General features: G+C 39.9%; 1 protein-coding gene and 1 non-coding gene across 3 annotated transcripts; both read left to right on the top strand.

The window, feature by feature from the left end:
* Nucleotides 1-219: 219 nt before the first annotated feature.
* Nucleotides 220-8,535, top strand: LOC122663749 (SURP and G-patch domain-containing protein 1-like protein). 2 transcript variants are annotated; one of them, XR_006333218.1, is made up of 5 exons: nt 220-368; nt 504-557; nt 7,080-7,202; nt 8,166-8,350; nt 8,440-8,535. XR_006333218.1 is itself a non-coding variant. In XM_043859391.1 (4 exons), the coding sequence occupies exons 1-4, from the start codon at nt 231-233 to the stop codon at nt 8,298-8,300; spliced, it is 450 nt and encodes a 149-aa protein (XP_043715326.1). In that variant the 5' UTR covers nt 220-230; the 3' UTR covers nt 8,301-8,535. The 2 variants fall into 2 exon arrangements, 1 of the variants encoding a protein (XP_043715326.1); XM_043859391.1 differs by having other exon boundaries at nt 8,166-8,535.
* LOC122666425 lies at nt 5,792-5,912 on the top strand. The gene has a single exon (XR_006333615.1). It is a non-coding gene; the product is annotated as a small nucleolar RNA snoR86 (small nucleolar RNA).
* Nucleotides 8,536-23,480: the final 14,945 nt, after the last annotated feature.

Here is a 23,480-nt window from a genome sequence, read left to right on the forward strand (position 1 = left end):
ATTTCAATGGCATGGATTTAATGTTTTTTTACCCCAAAAAAAAAAAAAAAAAAAAAAAAAAGATTTAATATTTTGATTCAAAGGATCTTTCCTTCCCTACAAACGATGCAGAACTTTACTTGCAGTGGGGAAATCTGAACCGCCAAGAAACCTGTTATTTCAAACATTAGTCAACTGCAAAACCTGGAAATCAAACCAAACGAACCAATAATCATGGACCGGGTTTTAAAATGACGACATGGGTTCTCTCAGCTGCAAGTCTGCGAGAGTTTTCTGAAAAAGAACGGTTAGTCTGTACCTGCGGAAGCATGGGAGAGGAGTTGGGTTCGAGTTCGACAGCTATCGACTCTTCCAACGTAGGGTTTCAGGTAAGAAACTGTATCTGCTCCGTCTGGTTTAAAGTTCTTTGCTTATGAAGGTTCTTTTTTTATTCTTTCGAGGAGGGAGGGGGAGGGGTTCACTTTTCTTTTCCTAATCGATCTCAATCTTCTTGAATTCTGCAGCTTTTGAAGAAGTGCGGATGGAAGGAAGGAACTGGTCTTGGGGTTGCAGAACAGGTTCGTATATTGAATTTTATTTTAAAATTTCTATATTTCTCCTACCAATGATATATTCATTTACTTACTTCTTTAAATTTTACATATTTTTTACTTTAAATTGTAATCGTAGTGTTTCCTCTTTGGCTCTCATAATTATCGGTCTGAATGGAATTTGGAATTTCTTCGTTGCTTATTTTTGGAGAGAACGTACAACGTCCCCTCCCCTCCCATATTTTTGTGTCTCTCATTTACTTTATACTGTTCATTATACCAAATTATCTGAAACTTCTACATGTTTGTGTCTGTATATTTAGTAAGCATTATTGTCTAAACATAAGAGGGCCAGCCTTGGCGCAATAATAGGGTTGCTCTATTGCATCCTGGTTGTTGTGGGTTTGCAGGAAACAACCCCTCCGTGAAAGCGGGGTAAGGCTGCGTACATCTGTCCCTCCCCAGACCCTGCAGTAGCGGGAGCCTCATGCACTGGGACGCTCTTTTTATTAATGTCTAAACATGGTTCAGCCCAAAATGAGAGGGAGTGAGGAGTCTGTTTCCCCGCCCCCTCTTCTTGTGATCTTCTCTACCATCACCAGAGACGGAATGGTATTAAATGATTAAGTTGTTGGATCAGTTAATAGATAGATGTTCAAATGTCACTTTGTATATTATACTTGTTTCCATTGACTTGAAACTTCAACCACATATTCCCTTTTATCTCATATCACAACATTGAACCCTACTTTTGCCTAACCCTAGCATTGCCATATGTTTGTGCCCTAGTTTTGCCTAACCATGGCATGTAAAATCTCTGTATATATGGCTCCTGAAAACTCAGTCTTGTTGCCTCCCCCAGTAGATACTTTTCCTTTAGGATAGTATTTGGTTGTTGTCCGTTAGGACAGAAGTTGGTGTTGGCTTTAGGAGCTGGAGTTCATCTCTTCCAATGCGGAGATTGATGGCAGTCCGTAAGGATGCACTTCTCCACTCTCAACCCTGATAACTTCACCTGTCAAAAAATTTCGATTTGGCAAAGAATTGGTGATAGGTCAACTGGAAAACCTGCTTAGGCCCTACTAGAAGTATATAGTAGAGTACAGCACAGCAGGCCCTGAGCTAGGTTGTAGATCTGAAGACAAAGCTTGTCCAAAAATTATAATTCAGGTTTAGTTTCTGTAAATTTTTCTAGAATTGGTTTAGATTTTTCAATTTTGTCGCAGCATTCAGATTTTGGTCAGATGTCAATAATGGTGGTCCCTGTGCTAATTAAAGTGGATTAAAGGAATGATAAAGTAGTTGACAGTAAACTGACTGGTCTACAGTACTATACATGTTCAAAAGAGATTGTAATTTGATATTTTGAAAGGATTAAACCCATTAAAACTGATGGTGATGCTCTTCCATCACTAGTAGCATAAGCCAATAAAAAATACTTGTGCTTCATGTTTACCTTTGGGTTACTTTTACTTGTATTTTTTTGTGATGTAACCTCCTTGTTCACAATAATCAGGTCTTCCATATCTTGCATACTTGACTATGCTCTATACATACTGTTTCCATAAGAAAATTGTGTGGATCTTAACTACACATTGAGAAATCCTAGTAGTCTGATAAATGGCTGCCTCTTGGGCAGTTGCTGAGCACTATTATCAGCATTAGATATGCATTGAGCCCTTGGGTCTGAATTTGTTGCATTCAGTCTGTTACATTGTTGTCAAGGCATTGCCTAGGTGTCCAGGTGCCTTGGACACCTTGGTAGTCTCGTTGGTTTTGCTTTGCATCTGGACCCCCTCCAACGCCTTGAGTCGTCTAGACGCCGTGACAACTATTGTCTGTTACCAGTCTCATCTTTGACATAGAAACTTCCAATGTTTCTGCCATTTCAGGATAGCATAGATCAGATCATCGTATTGCTTATCTGTTAATTTTCAATAAAAAATATATCCACTATTAGTTGCCATAACACCTAAAATGGGCTATGGCTATGATACCAATTTTGATGTGGACTAGGTTTTCAATCACAGGCAAAGCCGTGGTTCAATGATCTGAAATAAGGTAAAGGGAGTATGTGTGAAGATTCTTTAGTGAAGAATCAATTTTTGATGCAACCTAGGGTTCTAAAACCCTAATTAGGTCGTTATAGGGCTCACCCCAGGTGATAAAATATCAAATAAAGTGAACAGTGGCAATTTCGTCATTTTCAGATATTTGGACTCTTTTGGGTAGGGCAAACGGAAATGGATCAAACCACAATTAATTTGAAGGACTTACTCTGGAAATTCAGAACCTGAGTTGGAGTGAAATATAACAAAAGTCAGGAAAGTCCTTATAAATAAATACCAGAATTTCCTGTCCCCGAATGTGATTAAAGAAGAATTTCTTATTCCTCTTGATAGCTGCAAGCCATGACTGAGCTAGACCTCTTCAGTTCGATCAAGATATCAAACCATAGCCAAATTCCACAAAATTTCAGATTTAGGTTGCTAACCCACAGCCCTCTGAATTCCAACCAACAATCACTCGAATAAGAAATCTGAAAATTAATAAAAGAAATCCTGAAATAGAACCTGGCGGAAGTTCAGAGTCTGCCCTGGTTTCATTCTCTTATCTCATAGCAGCAGGGGGCTTAGGAGGCAAGGACCTGGGGTTTGGGTGCCTAAGGAAGGGAAACTAAGCCAGAATCTCTGGGAAAATGGACTGATACGATGGGTCCGCAGGTTTTCTTTTCAGCCAATAACATCGTCCAACAGGAAAGAGCCAGTACATGCAAGGAACCCAACCAATAAAAGAAATATGGGAGGAATAACAGAAACAGACAAAGAAGGAAGACGAAAAAATCAGTGAAAAGGAGGTATGGAAGATCACACCTACAAGGAGAAACAGTAATGGAGTTGAACAGAGAAGAAGAGACATCCAGTCAAGTACCAGCATACGGAACTCAGAAAAACTTCCTTCATTCCATTCTATTGATTGGGGGATGCTTACATAAAATGCCTCCTCAAAAGATATAGATAACTCAAACAACGATTCCTTATTGTTAGGTAACTCCCATACAATAAAATAATATTCAGATATCTTTATCCCAACTAAATGGGGTCGGATACATGGATCCTTTTTCTCCAATTGATTGTAACTCCCCATACAATGATTTCTTTATTTATAATTGATTGTAAGTTTCACTTTGCAGTATCTATCTATCATCAATTTTCACCACCCTGCTTTCAATCCTATTGTTACTAAAGTTACATACCATATACTCTGTTTTGTTCTACTTATCTTAAAACCTTTTGATTCCAAGGTTGATGTCCATAATTCCAATTTTGCATATATCCTTGCTCTTGTTTCATCCGCCAAAGCAATATCATCAGCAAAATCTATACACCAAGGGGTCTGATCTTGGATGTCTCGAGTCAGCTCATCTATGAGTAGTGGAAACAAATATGGGCTTTATTTCTCTGTAGTTTATAGTTATTACATCTTTGAATATCACCGTTACTTTTATAAATTGGAAGCTCAATGTGATGCAAACTGAAGCACTACATCCGCAAGAAGAAGAAGATGAAGAAGAAGCTGTCCAAGTAGTATTAGTAGTACTACTACTAGTAGTTAGTTGCTTAGTAGTTTCCATACTTAAATTATTTTTCATGTAATAAGTTGAACTGGTCGATAGATGGTTGAACCAGTGGTCCAACTTAATTAGAATTTTATTTATTTATTTTTATTTAAGTGTCATGTGACCAACTTAAGTTAGTCACATGACTAAGGAGCATTGTAATTAGAGCTTGGCTAGGGGAGGGACCATTCCTTCTCCTAGGCTGGTTAGGAGTAAGGCCTATTATATCCATCTCTTCAGGAGTAGAGAAGTGCGTTCGACCTGTAGGCTTGCCCTTGAGCTTCCCCCTCCCCATTGTTGACTCTCGGAGGTTCAAACTTCTTCTCTCCCCTTTTTGTATCTCTTTGTGTTTCCCACTCTGTTCTCCCTCTCTCCTTCTCTTCCCTATGAAAATGAATCAGAACCCTAATCCTGCTAGGTTTAGTCTTACAGTCCTTCCTCAGCACCACGCGGGAATGCTAAACTCCTGCAACTGCTGTGCGTTTTTTTGTTTTATTTTTGTTAGCTTTGGGAATCTATGTCTGTTATCACTGCCATTGTTGCCATTGTCCATCATAACACCACTGCCTGGACCCAAAATCATCTCTCTGAGGTCCAAACTGCCGCCGGATCCCTCTTCCATGTCAGCATCAATGTTTCCAAATCATGAGTCTTTGTTGCGTCCAACACTAGACCCGTCCAGTACTTGCAGCTCCGGTGGTAGCTTCGAACCAGTGCTTCTTATGGTGCAAGGGGAAGGGCGATGCTGACCAGACCCGTGAAAGGAACTGAGACAACGCCAGTGGTGGCGGGCCTCTGCCCATCAGCGGTGCAGCTGACGGAGTTGGATTTTCAAGCTCCATCGAGGGCAACTCTCGGGGAAGAAGTGCCGAGACAAGAGCTGTGAGGTTTACACTTGAGAGAGTCGGGTATCGACTATCAAGGGTTTTGCTTCTCTTTATTTGTTTCTGGAATAACAAAGCATCTTTTTTTTTTTTTAGGTTTCAATATATATATATATATATATATGCCTGGTTCACTTCAGAGGAGTAGAAAAATAAACTGGACTTACTAAATGTCTTTCTAGTTTTTTGTTCCCACATAAAAAAACACTAAAAATACTTTTTTGGAGTGTTACCAAACGCAGCCTACTTGGCTGATATTCTCATTCTGTTGCCTCTAATTGATGAGATTCCTCAGTAAGTACATCTGGCCTGTAATAACTGTTAAATCTTAGTATCAAAATAGAAATATTAAGTCTCTTAATTGTAGAGTTTCCACTAAAGTTAAGATAGAAACTAGTTAATTCTTTCCAATGATAACTGGTACTCAACTACTAATATAAGAACCAACGCAAAGTAAACCAACTGTATAAAAACAAACCAGAGTGATGTCTGTGGACAAACACGCTTGTCTGGTCCTGAAAAACTATGGTGCTGCTTCTAGGCTGTAATAACTAATAAACTATGGAAAAGGTGTTTCTGCAGACATAAAAAGCTAAGAATTCCCAATACAACCAAACCAATTGACTTGTCTTTGCTTGAGTAGACTCATCAACTACTAAGTGGTGAGGCCCAATGGCGTACCTTCTAGTACACTTTTATTTATTGTTGGGAAGTTGGTCAGGTTTTTTGAGTTTTAAGGTTTTAGTATAGAGGTTTTTGAGGAGAAGTATGATAATTGCTTCGCATTGAAGGTTGGCAATACAGAACAGAAGTTGTGATTCTCCATGCTTTTCAACTCTCTCTTGGTTTTGACTATGTCCTTGAATAAATCGTTACATTCTTCCCTACTTAAATCAGAGTTATCAGAAAAAAAGTAGTGTAGTGAGTATTACAAATAGCTTGGTCATTTGGAGTATGTTTTAGAACCATGATGGATTCTGGGAGGTTTTTGAGGGATTTATACAGGCTGCTGTTTACAGGAAAAGGAAAATAGAATCAAGGTTTTGGTTTAGACATGTATTTAGTTATACTAGATAAGTGGATCCTTCATCACTATGAGTGGTATGTTCTAGGATTGTGATATTATGTTCTTGCACTTCTTATTTGTGTCTCCATTGGCTGGTTTGAAACTGTCTGAGAGAATAGATTTAGCAATGCAGTACCTGAATTGTTTTGGTTGGATTGGGTTGGGCTGGATCAAGATTGGACCAGTTTGTAGTTCATCTATGGGTCATATGGTTCAGTTATGGTGTATTTAAGGAACCAGAAATCGTGGAGTTATTTGGGGGATTTTGGTTCCAAGGATTCCAAAAATTTTGGAATCTTATTAGACACAACTCGTGGGGCCCAAGGGGATTTTAGCTACAGCCTTGGACATAAAAATTTATAGTCTCCTTAAAAACAGCTCGTGGGACTGAAAATTAGGAACCATATCAACATATATCTCAAAAGCAGCTGGTCAATTAGGATCAGTTTCCTTGTCAGTTTGGGTTATCTTCTATTTTTTTATTAAGTGTCCTAGTTAATTCTAACTCCTCTAAGTGTCTGGTCCATGGGAGGAGGTTGGCTTTATAGTTTAGTTTGTTTCTTTTATTATTTTATTCCTGAAAAAAATCATGATTAAGTCTAATTATGTTTTTATAAATATGTAAAGCTTAATAGCCATCACCACAATATGAATGAATGGAATAGTATTTTGTTGGTTTTGTCTCTTTCCTCTCTCCCCTCTTTCCACATCGGTTTCCTCTCCTCTCGCGTCTCCCCTTATTCTCTTCTTTCCCACACGAGCAGATCTTCCCTCTTCTGATCTGCATCATTTCATCATCGAAATGTCATCTTGTACATATTTAGCAGCCAAGATTGGAATGGCTCTTTATGCATGCTTTACCCTATATTAGTAGCTGGGTTTTCGTATTGCCAGTGCTTCTGGCACTGAAGCCTATGACACCACCATATTATGTGGATGGTTTTAGCACTGAGCAACATGTTTTTTTGGGGTGCAAACAGGGTATGTTGGAGCCACTGCAAGCAAATGTGAAGAAGAACAAACGTGGTCTGGGTGCTGAGAAACCAAAGAAGAAAATGTCACTACTCCCTGAAGATCATGCATCTGCAAAGCAAAGTGATAATGTGAGTTTAATTGGTCACAATGATGTTTCCTAAGTTAACGTTTAAACTCAGTGCAGGAAATTGTATTTACTGTTTTTCATCTCTGTTCAGCCCAAATTATTAGGATAATTTGGTTATCAATTTCCACAAAATATGTTGGTTTACAATCACTATTCAAGTTGACTCTCCCTCTCCACACCCCCCCACCCAAAAAAAAACTCATTGTTGAATTCATAAATCAAGTAGGTTTATCATCATGATGCATTTCTCTTTGAGTATGTTATTGCCATAAAATTATGGCTTCGGTTGGAAATTTTACTGTGTTTTGGATCTTCATTCTTCAGTTTACGGCTTTATGCATCCAGTGTGTTCATAATGATAACTTATCCATTATTCTTCTTGTTCTTTTTTTTTTTTTTTTGAGGGGTTGGGGAGGGGGGGAGAGGGAGCTTAACCTGAAAGATATCCAATGTTGTAGACCTTATGTCTGTCTTGGATTCTAGAATATTTCGTAGCATGTTTGTTATCAGAAAGGGGCTGGCCTGACAGTAGTTTCTCCATATGATATCTCTATGTAAAGATTGATATGCTGAAGTTATTCTTACACGAGTATTGCCATCCTTTAGATGATTGGAAATTAATAAATCAATTTCAGGAAAAGATGTCTTGAAGAGGTGTCTATGAATATGTAAGAGACTTTGGGTGTTTTTTTTGGTTAATAGAGACTTTGGGTTTGAAATGACCAAGTATTGTCTCATTTTGTTCCCTTGTGCTTTGTCTATTACAATTTATTCTCCTCGAGTATAAGCCACATTTACTGTAATTCTATTATCCGTTGATTAATTTTCCTTACTTTTATTACTTTCATTCGCATTTTATACTAACATTTATTGTTGCATTCACATTGTATTTATTAATATTTTTTGCCTTCACATTTTGTTAATTAACATTACTGCCTGTCAATTGCATTGTTGTATACATCAGGAAAATTCACAATCTAGAAAGAAAACAAAAACAGCCTCTAAGAGGTTGAGAAAGATGTTGGAAAAAGAAAAATGCTTGCAAGAGAAGGAATTTGAGAGGGCCTTCTTCAGGGAGTTCTGGCCAGATAATGTTTGAAGAATGAAGTCCTGTCATCTTGGTTCCTTGTCATTATAAATTTTGTACAGGTATTTGAGCTTTTCCTTCTAATAACTTGTCCTTTTATTCCCTAGTTGTCTCTTTTGTTCTAGTACGTGACATTCTTTGGCCTTTCCAGCATTGTATAAGAAGAGATGATTTTATTTTTTGTGGATTGACTTGGTCACTGTTTCATATTGTTCCTTTTTCTTCAACATGATTGAACTTGGACCTGCTTTGGGCATGACTGAGCTCCTTTGTTGGCATGGAACTGGAAGAAAGGTGTTGGGTTAGATTTGTAATAAATTGAGATTTACTGCATTAATATCCCTTCTGTAGGTCAAAGTTCCCATTTAGATCCTTTTTCCCATTCTTTCACTGTATGTTGACAACATGTACAGGGATTGGCATATACACTAATACAGTACATAGTGTACCCAAATTGTGTATGGCTGTGATACAGAATGACTGAATCTTGCTGGAAATCTAAGCCAGAATTTCTATTTATTTTTTAATTTTTGGTGAAGGTGGACAAATATTTATTTCCATGGTTTGTTTTATTTGTTCGATGTTGAAAGACGTTGCTTTTAGATTCCAATTGGACTGAGAATCCTTGGTTGTATTGAAATTAAAAGTTAACATTCTTATAGTCCGATATGGACATGAAAAGTATTAAATACGAGAAAATTACTTACATATCACAAGACTAAATTAGTGAAAGTTTGTGTTGGTAGAATCGTGGGCTTGAGAGAAGAAATAAAATAAAAGAATGTCTTAGAATGACTTATTTTAATGAGAGAACGGCCCCCTCTATTTATAATAGAGGGGAAGTTACAACTTATATAAGCTAGGCGATGTGGGACTAAACCCACACAGCCAACTAAACACTTAATAACTTAAAATTAACCCCAAAAGGACCAGAATACCCCCACGGTATTCTGGTGTACATTATTCTAACACTCCCCCTCACGCTGGATTATACAAATATGAAAGAAGGAAGATCCAGCGTGGACTAAAGAAAAAAAACTCTCTACTAAAGAAAAACTCTCTCCATAACAATGCTAACACTCCCTCTCAAGTTGGCGCATATAAGGTACTAATGCCCAACTTGAATGAAAAATGGGAAAAATAAGTTGTAGCAGAATCCAGCTCCAAAAGGAATGCAGCTCCCAAATAGACCTTCAAGAACTTGAAAAAAATAGACCTTCAAACTTGGGCAGACTTGATCAATTGTTACCAATCTTCAACAATTGTCCAGGGATGAATCTCTGACTAATAATCTTGAAGGTAAGTAACTGGGGCAGCAAGCAGATGAGTCAGGCAGCAATAAAGATCAAGCAGCGGAAACAACCAAACTGTAGAACCTCATATGGGCAGGCAATAACCAAACATCTTCAAAACTTTTAAGGCCAACCTCCCCCTTATGACAAACTTTAACCCAATAACAAAGTAGATACCCATTGGCAATGGGGAAACCTCTGACCTTCTATGTTTTGCACCTAGTGTCCCTGCATGTTCTGCTCTCTGCAATGGCTGCAGGTATACTGTATATAATCCCCCCCTCACGTGTAGTGCACGTGGACATAAGAGAGATTAGGTTAGAGATAGGGCAAAACATAACATTCCAGAATGGTTTAGTGGCTGCCAAGTGTAATGGAAAAAAGAAGAAATGGTAAAAAAGAGAATACCATTAACTTCCAAGGGTGTTATGGGTAATGCCAAAGGTATGTTTGGGGAGGTTGTGATGTTGGATAATAAATAGAACTATATGAAATGCAACCTATTAGGCATAAGCCGCTTAGAACTTAGAAACATTATAGAACACATTGTGTGTGTGTATCTTTAAAGATCAGCACAGAGTATGTATGTTGAAAATAGGTAGACAGATAAATTACACAATTTAAATTAGTTTTGATTTTGAATTGACTGATTTTACACATTTTTTATTCAGCATATGATCAATAATATATAGACTATTATTGAAGACTTAATACAAGGGGTTGAGTACATAGTGTTTCTCATGCAGCTAAAGGCTTTAGAATAGAATCTAGAAAAAAGAATTACAACCAGGAATCAGGATCGCTTAGAAATTGAGAAATTAGAGAACAGGGACAGAAGTGTTAACTAATAGGAGAGTTAAAATATTTCACCATCCAATAGTCAGATCTGTACTAAAATCTGGTCGAGCGTAAGGGACTGATAAATCTATGAAGTGATATAAGATTCTTAAAAATCAAATTCAGCAAATAGATGATTCCCAGGCTGCTTAAGATTTAAGCTAGAATCCAGAATTGAGAAAACAATCCAGATATTGGGGATTAAAATGATCAAGTAGAATTCTGAATCTCAAATTTGATTCCAGAAACAATATTCAGCAGGAGACAAACAGAATATTGGAGTTGATTGAAAAACAAGAGAAGAAAAAAGTACGAGAAAATCTTGAAGAAAAGAAAAATAAGATGAATAAATTATGGAAAGGGATCATCTGATTGCAGGGAAGAAATACTAGAAAAAGGAAGGAGGGATAAAAGATCTGGACTACTAATTCTGTATGCACAGCTCAACAGTTCCAAAGTCTTAAAAGGGCAAAAAAAAACTGTTTCAGAACTATTTTTTAGAAAGAAAAAAAAAACTCATTCTTTTTTAAAACGTGCTTAATTGGTGTGTGAAAGTGTGGGTGGGGGGTATACATATGTAAAGTCCTCTTGAAATTCCTTTATATAGTCATAAAAGGACTCCTAATCACTCTCACACACTGAATAAATTATATAGATTCAAAATAAAACTCTATCTAGTTAATAAGTATCCTAATCTTACCCAAACTCTTAACTTGAGACACTAATCTCGTGTACTGACTTCAGCCCCACTTTATAGACTTATATTTAAGGCCCTACACAATAAATTGATGTGATGAGGAGACAAAGGATAAATATTGCATGTACCCAAGAGACAAGATGGAAGAGGGTAACAAAGCTAAGATGTTGGATGACTTCAAACTTTGGTATTCGGGAGATCATAGTAATAGGATCGGAGTGGGCATAAAAATGAACAAAGATCTAAAGAATGATGTAGTGGAGGAGTCTTCCACGTCTTAACTCCCAAGTCCCAACAATACAATACTATTTTTATGAGTACTAAGGAGTTCGAGATTCTCGAAATATTCGAGATTTCACCGAGATTCTTGAAATATTCGAAATCTCGGTCAAGTTTTTCGAGATTTGACATTTTGTTGTTTCATATTGTATCTTGTCTCGACTAGCTCGAGTCTACTGAGATCTCGGCGAGATTTTGAACTATGAAAAGAAGGGGAAAAAGCTATCTTATAAGATAGCTAAGATAAGAGAAAGGAAGAATAGAGATTTTGATCAAGTGAGCTGTGTCAAGGAGGATGATGGAAGAGTGTTGGTAAGGGATGAGGACATTGTGAAGAGATGAGATGAGTATGTTTGTGACCTACTAAATGGAGATAGGTCCAGTAGAAATGACCCAGGCGATTACATTATTTAACAAGAGACCACAGGCCATAGATATATATATGAAAAGTTAGTGTGACGGAGGTTAAAAAAGCTTTAAGAAAGTTGAAAGTAGGCAAGACACTAGACCTAGATGAGATTCCAATAGAAGTATGGAAAACTCTCGGCGGTTGTGGGGTAAATTGTTAACCTGTTTAATATGATTATGAACACAATGAAGATGTCAGATGAATGAAGGAGAAGCATTGTAGTCCTGATCTACAAAAATAAAGGTGATATCCAAAGCTGCAATAACTATGGAAGCATAAAGCTAATGAGTCGCATTATAAAACTTTGGGAGAAGGTTATTGAAGCCCGTTTGAGAAGAGAGACTCATATCTCGGTGAACCAATTTAGCTTTATGTCAGGTAGACCCACGACAGAAGCTATCTACTTATTGAGGAGGCTCATGGAAAGATATAGAGATAGCAAGAAGGATCTCTATATGGTCTTTATTGACCTGGAAAAAGCCTATGACCAAGTCCATAGAGATTTAATCCGGCATGTTCTAGTGAAGAGAGGGGTGTCCAGTAAATATATGGATGTAATTAAAGATATGTATGGGGACGTGGTGATTAGTGTGAGATTTGTGGGAGGTTAGGGTAAGGAATTCCCAATTACGATTGGATTACATCAGGGATCAACATTAAGCCCTTATCTTTTTGTGTTTATCATGGACGATCTAACCAAGAGCATTCAAGACGAGGTCCCGTGGTGTATGCTCTTCGCCGATGATATGGTTTTGGTGGATGAGACAAAAGCAGAGAATACGTGTAATTTTAGTCACACTATGGTGGATACTGACATGGTGCAAGTTGAGGAAAGAGACCGCAAAGTGACTATTAGATATCTAGGGTCAATCATAAATAAAGAATGGGACATAGATGATAATGTGTCACAGAGAATTAAAGTGAGATGGATGAAGTGGAGAGGTGCGTCTAGAGTGTTGTGTGACCGATGTATTCCTTAAAGCTTAAAGGAAAGTTTTATAGGATTGTTGTATGACCAGCTATGATGTATGGGGCAGAATGTTGGGCAGTTAAGAAGTGTTATATTGAGAAGCTATGTGTAGCAGAGATGAGGATGTTAAGATGGATGTGCGAAAAAACTAGGAAGTAAAGTAAGGAATGATCGTATTAGAGCTGACTTGGGAGTTGCCCCGATCAATGACAAGCTTTGAGAGAGTCGTTTGAGGTGGTATGGATATGTTCAACGGAGGTCTAGGGATCCCCAGTAAGGAGAAGTGATATGATCCCGATTAAAGGAGCTAAAAAAACTAGGGGCAGGCCTAAAATGACCATAGGAGAAGTTGTGAAGAAAGACATGTATAGTCTAGGTCTTGTACCATGTATGACCTCAGATAGAGCCTATTGGAGGGCAAGGATCCATGTAGCAGACTCCATTTAGCTGAGATTCTCTTGACTTGCTGGGCTGTGCCTTTTTCTTCTTACTTTCATCTTTCATTTTTCTTTTTATTTTCCATCTGTTCATTTGCCATTTTCCATTTTCCATTTCTCATCTCATTCCCTCCCCCCCCCCTCATTTTTGTCTAGACCTCAGTTTCCCTTACTTTGGCTTTGTTGGATACATGTAACTGACCCCATTAAGTTGGGACAAGGCTGAGTTTAAACAAATTACTTAAGGCCCATAGAACTCATCCATGTCCCTCCCCCCCCCCCCCCCTAAAAAAAGAAAAAAAGGAAAGAAAAAGTTCATCCTAGGCCTAATTGGCAGTCTTGGCTGCATCAATTTCCCACGGTTCATACTCCTTTATTGCTATTTTTTGCTCTGTGTGTACTCAGTTGTGAGGACTTTATAAAAAGGCCCTGTGTCTTAGCATACTTTTTACCTTCAGGAAGTCAATAGCTTATCCGAGTGGTGAGCAATTATGCTTTATGAAATTTACAAGCATTCCAAGGGTTTGAAAAACAAGAGAATGCAAAAGGGGTGTCCCTACAATCGGAATCATACCACTCCTCCTTACTGGGGTGTCCTTAGGTCTCCGTTGAATATGACCATACCACCTTAAACGACTCTCTCAGAGCTTGCCATTGATCGGGGCTACTCCCAAGTCCGCTCTTATATGCTTATGCCGTACTTTGTCCTTCCTTGTTTTTCCACACATCCAATGTAGCAGAGATGAAGATGTTACGTTGGAGGATGTTACGTTGGATGTGTGGAAAAACAAGAACGGACAAAGTACGGAATGAGCGTATAAGAGCGGACTTGGGAGTTGCCCCAATCAATGGCAAGCTGCGATAGAATCGTTTAAGGTGGTATGGTCATATCAGTTGAGACCTAGGAACGCCCCAGTAAGGAGTGATATGATTCCGATTGAAGGGGCTAAAAGAGCTAGGGGCAGACCTAAAATGACCATAGGAGAAGTAGTGAGGAAGGACATGCATAGTCTAGGTTTGGTCCCAAGTATGACCTCGGACAGAGCCTATTGGAGGGTAAGGATCCTTGTCGCAGACCCCATTTAGCTGAGATTATCCTGATGTGTTAGGCTGTGCCTTTTTCCTATTAGTATCTTTCATCTTTCTATTTATTTCCCATCTTCCATTTGTCCTTTGTCTTTTCTCATCTCTTTCCCCATCCCTCTTCTTCCATCTTTTCTCCCCCTTTTTTTAGTATATCTCTGTTTCTCTATTTTTGTTTTTTTTGAATGTATTTAGCCGACCCCATTAAGTTGGGATAAGGCTGAGTTTGTTGTTGTTGTAGCCGACCCTATGTTGGGCTGTGCCTTTTTCCTGTTGTTTGTATTCAGCTTGGGTGTCTCAGTTGTTGGGATTTTTGGGCTAGAGTTTCCCTGGTTTGAATCTCTTGACTAGGACTATTGTGACACTCCTATTTCTTGGATTTCTTGCTAGGATGCTCCACTTGAGATGAGAGGGGTATTGAAATATCCCCTAAATCTCACCTTGGTGTTATTGGTTATTGAACTCCCTGTGGAGCCTGTGAGGCTTGGTTGGTTGTCCGGGTGGAGCATCTTGGTCTAATTAGGCATTTGTCGGATACTGTTTATGCTTAAGCAAACAAGTGTGGGGGTTATGTGAATGTCTCCTTATTATTTGTGTTTGTGTTCTTTGAGACTGCAAATTGTCATATTTCTTTGTATTTGGTGCAGTATTTTAGCTTTGGAAAAGGATTCTTATGCCATTTCGGTTTCATTCTTAAGATTGAAAATCTTCTTGTGTCTATTTGTATTTTTCCAGTAGTTTGCTTAAGAAGCAACAATATGTGAGGGTTCTTAGGTCATTTTGCTTTCAAATACTGAGTTTTATAGTTTGTCAGGGCTTCCAGTTTAGGTTTGGTGAAAGGGTTTATAGGGAGAATTTGGTGGGGGTAGGTAGGAACTAGGAAGAACTCAAAACCCTCCCAGGCAGGATCTCAAGATAAAACCCCACTTAGAAAACTTAAAATTGTCAGAAAACTCAAACCACTCAAAACAACACCAAACTCAAGGAAACTGTTAGAAGCCACGAAATATAATGCTTGAGTGATCATAATCGATCACACAGGCCCTGTATTTATATTAAGCTGAATAATAAAGAATCCAAGTATAAATAGGAATCTACCTCAGTCCTAATCCTATTAGGGATTCCTAGTACAACTAGGAATACCAAACTAGGACTCGGCTGAGGGAGAAAAACAGTAAAAAAAAAGAGAAAAATAAAAGAGGGAATAAAGAGGGAAAATCCTAATATGACTAGGAGTACTTCCCCAATCGGGTAGGTGACAGTCCTAATAGAATTAGAACTGCTTACCCCAATCGGGTAAGTGATAAGTAGCCTATTTCAACACTCCCCCTCAAGTTGGAGCAAAGATGTCGATCATGCCCAACTTGACTAGATTAGGATGAAACAATTTTCCAAATAATCCCTTGGTGAAGATATCAGCAAGTTGATCAGCAAATGTCACAAAGGGAATACAAATCAGCCCATCTTTTAACTTCTCTTTGATGAAATGCCTATCCACCTCAATATGCTTGGTACGATCATGCTGTACTGGGTTGTGTGCTATGCTGATTGCAGCCTTGTTGTCACAGTACAACATTATAGGAAGACGAATAGGAACACCAAGATCTTGTAGCAAACCTTTAAGCCAGAGTAACTCACAAATACCTTGTGCCATAGCTCGAACCTCAGCTTCAGCACTAGAACGAGCAACTACATTTTGCTTTTTGCTACGCCAAGTGACAAGATTTCCACCTACAAAGGAGCAATACCCAAAGATAGACTTACGATCCGCAGAACCAGCCCAATCGGCATCAGTGTATGCCTCAATCCGTAGGTGACCATGTGCAGACATAAGAATTCCTTTTCCAGGAGCTGACTTCAGATAGTGCAGAATACGAAGAACAACCCCCATATGAGAAGAGTAGGGATCATGCATAAACTGACTCACAATACTCACAGCGACAGCAATGTCAGGACGAGTATGTGAGAGATAAATCAGCTTCCCTACAAGCCTTTGATACCGGCCTTTATCAACAGGCTCACCCTCTTTTTCTTTGAGACGAACAGTTGGATCCATAGGAGTATCTGAAGGGTGACAGCCTAACAACCCAGTTTCAACCAATAAGTCTAGGATATACTTTCTTTGGGAGCGAAAGATGCCCTTAGAAGATCTGGCAACCTCAATCCCGAGAAAGTATCGTAGTTTCCCTAGATCTTTAATCTCAAATTCTTGTCCAGGGAAGGTCTTCAACCGTCTGATCTCATCACCATCATTGCCAGTAACCACTATGTCATACATTTAGACTATAAGAACAGTGAGTTTTTCACCAACCCGCTTTAGAAAAAGTGTGTGATCAGCATTACTCTACTTATAGCCCACAGAAATCATCGCCTTGTGGAACCGGCTAAACCATACTCGAGGTGATTGCTTCAGCCCATATAGTGCACACTTCAATTTGCACACTTTACCTTGGTTTTTTTCACAAGAAAAACCCGGTGGAATATCCATGTACACCTCCTCATCCAATTCCCCATTCAGGAAAGCATTTTTTACATCCAGAAGTTGTAAATCCCATCTAAGGTTGACTGCAAAAGATAACAACACACGAACAGTATTCAGCTTTGCAACAGGTACAAAGGTTTCCTGATAATCAATGCCGTATGTCTGAGTAAACCCCTTGGCCACTAGTCGCGCCTTATACCTATCCACGGTGCCATCCATCTTCTGTTTCACTACAAACACCCACTTACATCCAACTGTTCTCTTCCCAGGTGGAAGAACCACAAGCGCCCACGTGTTATTTTCTTCAAGGCCTCCATTTCCTTCCATCATTGCTGCCTTCCACTTTCCATCTGATAGAGCTTCCTACCAATGGTTAGGAATACAAACAGAAGAAAGAGAAGAAACAAAAGCACGAAAGGATGGAGAAAGGGAGTCATAAGATACAACATGGGATATGGGATGTTGAGTGCAAGCCCTGACACCTTTGCGAAGAGCAATAGGTAACTCAGGAGAAGGAACATTACCAGGTGGAGAGGCAGGTTCTAGATCCAGGTTCGGCAATTGGATGGGTACTGGAGCAACAGTTGATTGAACCTGCTTATGTTTCCTTGCATAGGTCTGTACACCACTGTCATCAATCCTCCTTTGAAATTCACTAATAGTTCTCTGGACAGGAGTCTAGACTAGGGTAGATTGCTCCCCCTGAATAGGGATGGTCTCCCCCTGTATAGGGACCTCTCCCCCTGACTCGGAGGGAGGACTAGGGGAGAAAGAACTAGGAGCAGGCCGATCAGGCTCATTGTAAACAGACTGAAGTGGTGGTGGAGAGTCTATAGTCAGCACATCTTCACTAACACTCTCCCCCTGAAGAGGAGGGGACACATAATAGGATACATTCTCATGAAAGACGACATCCATGCTGACGAAGGTCCTACGGGATGGAGGGTAATAACATTTGTACCCCTTCTGAGTAGCAGAGTAACCTAAGAAAATGCAGCGGAGACTCGTGGTTCAAGTTTACTAGGGGACCGTGTATCCCTGGGATAACAGACGCATCCAAACACCCTAGGGGGGACAACAAAGGATGAAGAGCCAAGTAGGAGCTCAATGGGGGGTCGGGATTGAAGAACCCGACTAGACAGCCTATTAATTAAATAGGCTACAGTAAGGACAGCATCCCCCCAATAAAAGGAAGGCATATTGCGAGCAAACATAAGTGCTCTAGCGACCTCCAAGAGGTGGCGATTTTTCCTCTCAGCCACACCATTTTGGGCTGGAGTGTCAACACAGCTGGTCTGGTGGAGGATCGCATGGGCAGCAAGGTAATTTTGGAACTGACCGTCCATGTACTCTGTTCCATTGTCACTCCGCAAAATGCGAAGAGTGGCACTAAACTGGGTTTTAACCATCTGGTGAAAGTGTTGAAAACATGAAAAGACCTCACTCTTTGTGTGCATGAGGTAGACCCAAGTAAATCTAGAAAAACAATCAATAAATGTGACATACCACCGATGACCCGAAAGTGAAACTTTTCTACTAGGACCCCACACATCAGTATGAACAACATGAAATAAGGAAGAAGACCTATTATTAGAAATGGGATAATTTGAACGTGTCTGTTTGGCCAAGACACAAGGCTCACAAAAAAAATCTTCCTTATTACATTGTTTAACTAATGCAAGAAATAAAGTGGATAAGGTTCCTAGAGGTGGATGACCTAGTCTAGAGTGCCATTTATGTAATTCAGAAGAAAAAGATGCCGGGTAATAAAGCCTAAAAGGTAATGCCTGGGTAGGAGCAGGGTCGCCATCAAGCAGGTACAATCTGCCATGCACTTTACCCGATCCAATCGTCTTCCCCAAGTCCAGTTCCTGAAAAACACAATGAGTAGGAAAAAAAGTCACTTTGCAATTTAGAGAGTTGGTAATACTGCTAATGGAAAGAAGGTTAGTGGTAAACTTGGGAATATCTGCCGATGTAAGACAAAGTAAGGGAAGGGGAACATCCGATGGATCCTTTCCCTGAGATAGAGGAGAGGGACCCATCAGCAATTTTAACCTTATCTTTCCCAAAAGCAGGAAAATATGAATGGAAAAGGTTAGAAGAACCTGTCATATGATTAGTGGTACTGGAGTCTATAATCCATGGAGTGGAGACAACCGATGCGCAATGACCAGCAAAGGAAATACCTGTACGGGCAAAGAAGGAACCTGTATTGGCAGCAGATGTAGTAGAGGCAGCGGAAGTGTGTAACAGACGCCGGAGACCTTGGAGTTCTTCCTGGGAGAAACCAATATCAGTAGTGGGGCCTGGAGCTACACTTTCAGTATGATTGGCTTTGGTTTTAGGCTTAGCACGACCCCGTTTGGCCTCAAAATCAGCAGGCTTCCCATGTAGCTTCCAACACTGTGCCTTAGTGTGATACGGTTTGTGGCAATGATCACACTTCACAGGCCCTTTGGCTGTAGCAGCGGTAGCAATACTCTCAGAAGAAGGAGTTGAGGTGGAGTCAGAAGCCTATAAGGCTGATCTCTCAACTTTAAGAGCAACCATCATAGCAGCCCATCGAGTCTCTTCACTGTGAACATATGAAAAAGTTTCCTGTAAAGAGGAGAAAGGAACCCTACCAAGGACTTGCACCCGAATAGGATCATAATCATCATTAAGACCAGCCAAAAAATCATACACCCGAAACTGGTCCACATAGGAGTGATAGGCAGTAATGTCGACAGTAGTAGTAGGCTGAAATCGAGCATAATGATCCAGTTGCTGCCATAAGCATTTGAGGGCAGCATAGTACTTAGTGACAGATAACTCCTTCTGAGTAGTGTTCTGAAAGGTCTTCCTGATCTCATAAACTTGTGCACCACTTCCTGATCGGCCATAGGTTCCCTTGACAGCAGTCCATATCTGAGTAGCAGAGTCAAGGAGGAGATACTGGCTAGAGAGGTCAGTGTGCATAGAATTCAAAACAAAGGACATGACCATAGCATCGTTGGCAGCCCATTTAGTACGGGCAGCACCTTCCTCAGTGGGTTGTTTGGTGGTGCCAGTAAGGTGTCCAGTGAGGTTTCTACCAGCCATAGTCAAGGAGAGAGATCTAGCCCATATGAGATAATTGGTGCCATCTAGTTTAATGGCGGCAGCATAAGGGAGGAATTCTGTCTGGGACTGAGAATCCCCTCCAGAGTTGGCTGTTGTAACATCTGAATCTCCCATGGTGTATAAAACTTGGGCAGCAATGATGTAAAAAAAAACCAGTAACTTCTGATGAGGGAATAAGAAACCCTAAATTTGAAAAAATTTAGGAATAGCTTAAAAAAGTTGCAGGTCTGAATCTGATTTAGTTTGGATTCAAAAAACTGCAATCTGAAAGTATGTAGGTGTAGATCAACAAGTGCAGGAACCAATCTCCAAGAAAAATACAGAAATCCAGCTTGAAAAAGGTAGTAGCTCGATCTCCAAGGCTTGGAGGAAACCTGCAGCAGATTCTGATCACACCCAAGTTTATATAATCTTCAGTGAGGTGGCATTGAGGGCAGCAGCTAAACCTTCATTGGATCACCTCAAAGGTGCTGCCCTGAATGAGAGAGAGAGTCCGAGAGTGGTGGAGAAGAAGAAGAAGACCTGTAGCCGAGAGAGTTGGAGAAGAAGAAGAACCAGAAAATTTGAAGGGAGGAGCTGCTCTTCAGATCAGATCAGAGGTGTCTCTGATACCATGTTAGAAGCCATGAAATATACTGCTTGAGTGATCATAATCGATCACACAGGCCCTGTATTTATATTAAGCTGAATAATAAAGAATCCAAGTACAAATAGGAATCTACCTCAGTCCTAATCCTATTAGGGATTCCTAGTACAACTAGGAATACCAAACTAGGACTCGGCTGAGGGAGAAAAACAATAAAAAAAAAAAGAGAAAAATAAAAGAGGGAATAAAGAGGGAAAATCCTAATATGACTAGGAGTACTTCCCCAATCGGGTAGGGGACAGTCCTAATTCTCAGTCCTAATAGAATTAGGACTGCTTACCCCAATCGGGTAAGTGATAAGTAGCCTATTTCAACAGAAACAATAGTTAATTGGAAAGATAGGAACCCCTCAAAAGATGGGAATGATCCGATTAGCGGTTTGGGAGTAATTTAGGAAATGTGATTACAGGTGGAGATACCAGAGACAATGAAACCGAAATTAAACCCAATCAAGCCAATAGAATTACCCCAACTCCAGTTGAGTTCAACCCTTGATAGGACTCAACAAACCCCAAAATTATAGATCAATCAAGGGGCTGAATAAGGAATAATCAGGTTAACTCGGTTTCTAAGACTTGACTCGCAGTCACAAAGAAAACTAAGTAGCAGCCAAACCCAACTCCGAACAGTGGTTGAGTACTGTTCATGGACAGTACTTTGACTTCTCAAAGTTTCAGGGAAAACAGATCTAGGGTTTGGATTTTATGGACCAAACAATATATGCTGAAAATACACAGAAAACAGAGTATGCTGCAGGTTGATCTAAACTGAAATTAGACTCTGATTAGCTCTTACCTGAAGTTGAGACTCAAATATCAGATGAAGAACTGTATACCCTCTTAAGATCAGAAAACAAACAGCAGCAATTATCATAGATTTGAACCAGAATCCAAAGACCAACAGCAACTGGTGGTAGATCAAGGATCAGCCTTGAACTGTGGGGGCTCAAGGCAGTGAATGCTCAATTACAATGGGGTTACGTCAAGGATCAGCCTTGAACCCTTATTTGTTTGTGGTTATCATGGACGATTTAACCAGAGACACACAAGATGAGGTTCCTTGGTGTATGCTTTTTACTGATGATATTGTTTTGGTGGATGAGACAAAAGCAGCAGGGATTAACGCCAAGTTGGAGGTATGAAGATCACCCTTGGAACCAAAAGGTCTTAAATAAAGTTGAACAAAGACGGAATATATGGTATGTAACTTTAGACACACTAGGACGGCTAATGAGGTGGTGAATATTAAGGAGAGCGAGATTCCTCAAAGTGAGTACTTTAAATATCTGGGTTCAATAGTAAATAAAGAAGGTGATATAGTGGACGATGTGGCTCAGAGGATTAAAGTAGGATGGATGAAGTGGAGAGCTGCGTCTGGAGTGTTGTGTGATCGGCGTATCCCTTTAAAGCTTAAAGGAAAATTTTATAGGGCTGTCATACGTCCAGCTATGATGTATGATGCGCAATGTTGGGCAGTGAAGAAACGTCATACAGATAAACTAAGTGCAACGAGAGCTGAGGATGTTGAGATGGATGTGTGGCAAGACTAGGAAGGACAAAGTAAGGAATGATCACATCAGAGCTGAATTGGGAGTAGCTCCGATTCAAGATAAGTGACATGAGAGTCGTTTGAGGTGGCATGGCCATGTCCAACAAACGCCTAGAGACGCCCTAGTATGGAGGAGTGAATTGATTCAGATTGAAGGTATTAAAAGAGCTAGGGGCAGGCCTAAAATAACCATAGGAGAAGTGGGAAAGGAAAGCCATGCATAGGTTAGGCCTCATTTCATGTATGATGCCGAATAGAAATGATTGGAGAGAAAGGATCCATTTGGCTGACCCCATTTAGTTGGGATAAGGCTATGTTGTTGTTGTTGTATTCTATAGAGTAGAATCGATAGCTCTAAAAACTTGAATTGATTTTTTTTGGAGCTAGGATTGGCTTTATGGAAGAAGAGGATTCAGCAATTGTGATTAGATGGATGATAGGTGTGAAAGTATTTCCTTGCCACTACAATTACCTAATAAGGTCAATCCAACAGCTTGCTTCTCGGGTTGACATTGACATTGAATTTAAGTGACATCTAAGAAGTGCAAATTAGAACATAGATGATTTGACTAAGCAAGGGGTTCTGTGACCTCGAAGCTGTTTTGAGGATTTTATTCCTTTGTTTTCTAGAGTTCATAGTAGTCATAGCTTGGGGTTTGGGCATTAGTCCTATAGTGGAGGGCCAGCTGTGTTGTTTTATTTCATGTATTTCTATCCTTGTGTACTTCTATGAGCAGTTTTTTAAAAAAAATCAAATATAACGGTTAAATATGGGAGGGGGCTCTCCATACTAGCGGTGTGATGGAATCTCACACATTAGCATTTTATTGACTATCGGATGGGGTGGAACGCATCTCTTCATTCAGTGCCGCTGCCCTGCATCACCCATGAACCACCGCCATATGTTGCAACTCATCCACCGCCCCCCGCATCCCCTCCCTCCCCATTTCCAGCTACCCACTACCTGCTGCAAACTTACATCCATCCATTGTTGCACCTCAGCAACCCAGCCTCTGCAACATGCCCACCTCTCGTCCACGGAATCCAAGTAGAGCATATCCCACTATTACCTCCGTTGTCTCTTTATTTAAATTGCAACTCTCCATGTTTCTCTCTTTTTTTGTTGTTGTAGCAGGCTAGCAGCTTGCTTTAGAAGTGACAATGCCTGAGGGTTCTGATGTCATTTCTGTTTCTCCTCCATTATAAACCAGGTGAGTTGCAGAGTGGACAAGAAACGACTGTCATTCCAGAATCATGGAAAAGTTAACAAACTACATGAAGAGGGAACATGCATCTATGACGGAATTTTGAAATGATTGCGTTTAATCATGATATGAGACGACATAAATCAAACTAATGAATTTCTGACTGAGGTCAAGATCATGCGTGTGAAGTTTGATCAGATCG

The sequence above is a fragment of the Telopea speciosissima genome, chromosome 6, assembly GCF_018873765.1.
Source record: "Telopea speciosissima isolate NSW1024214 ecotype Mountain lineage chromosome 6, Tspe_v1, whole genome shotgun sequence".
Lineage (NCBI taxonomy): Eukaryota > Viridiplantae > Streptophyta > Magnoliopsida > Proteales > Proteaceae > Telopea > Telopea speciosissima.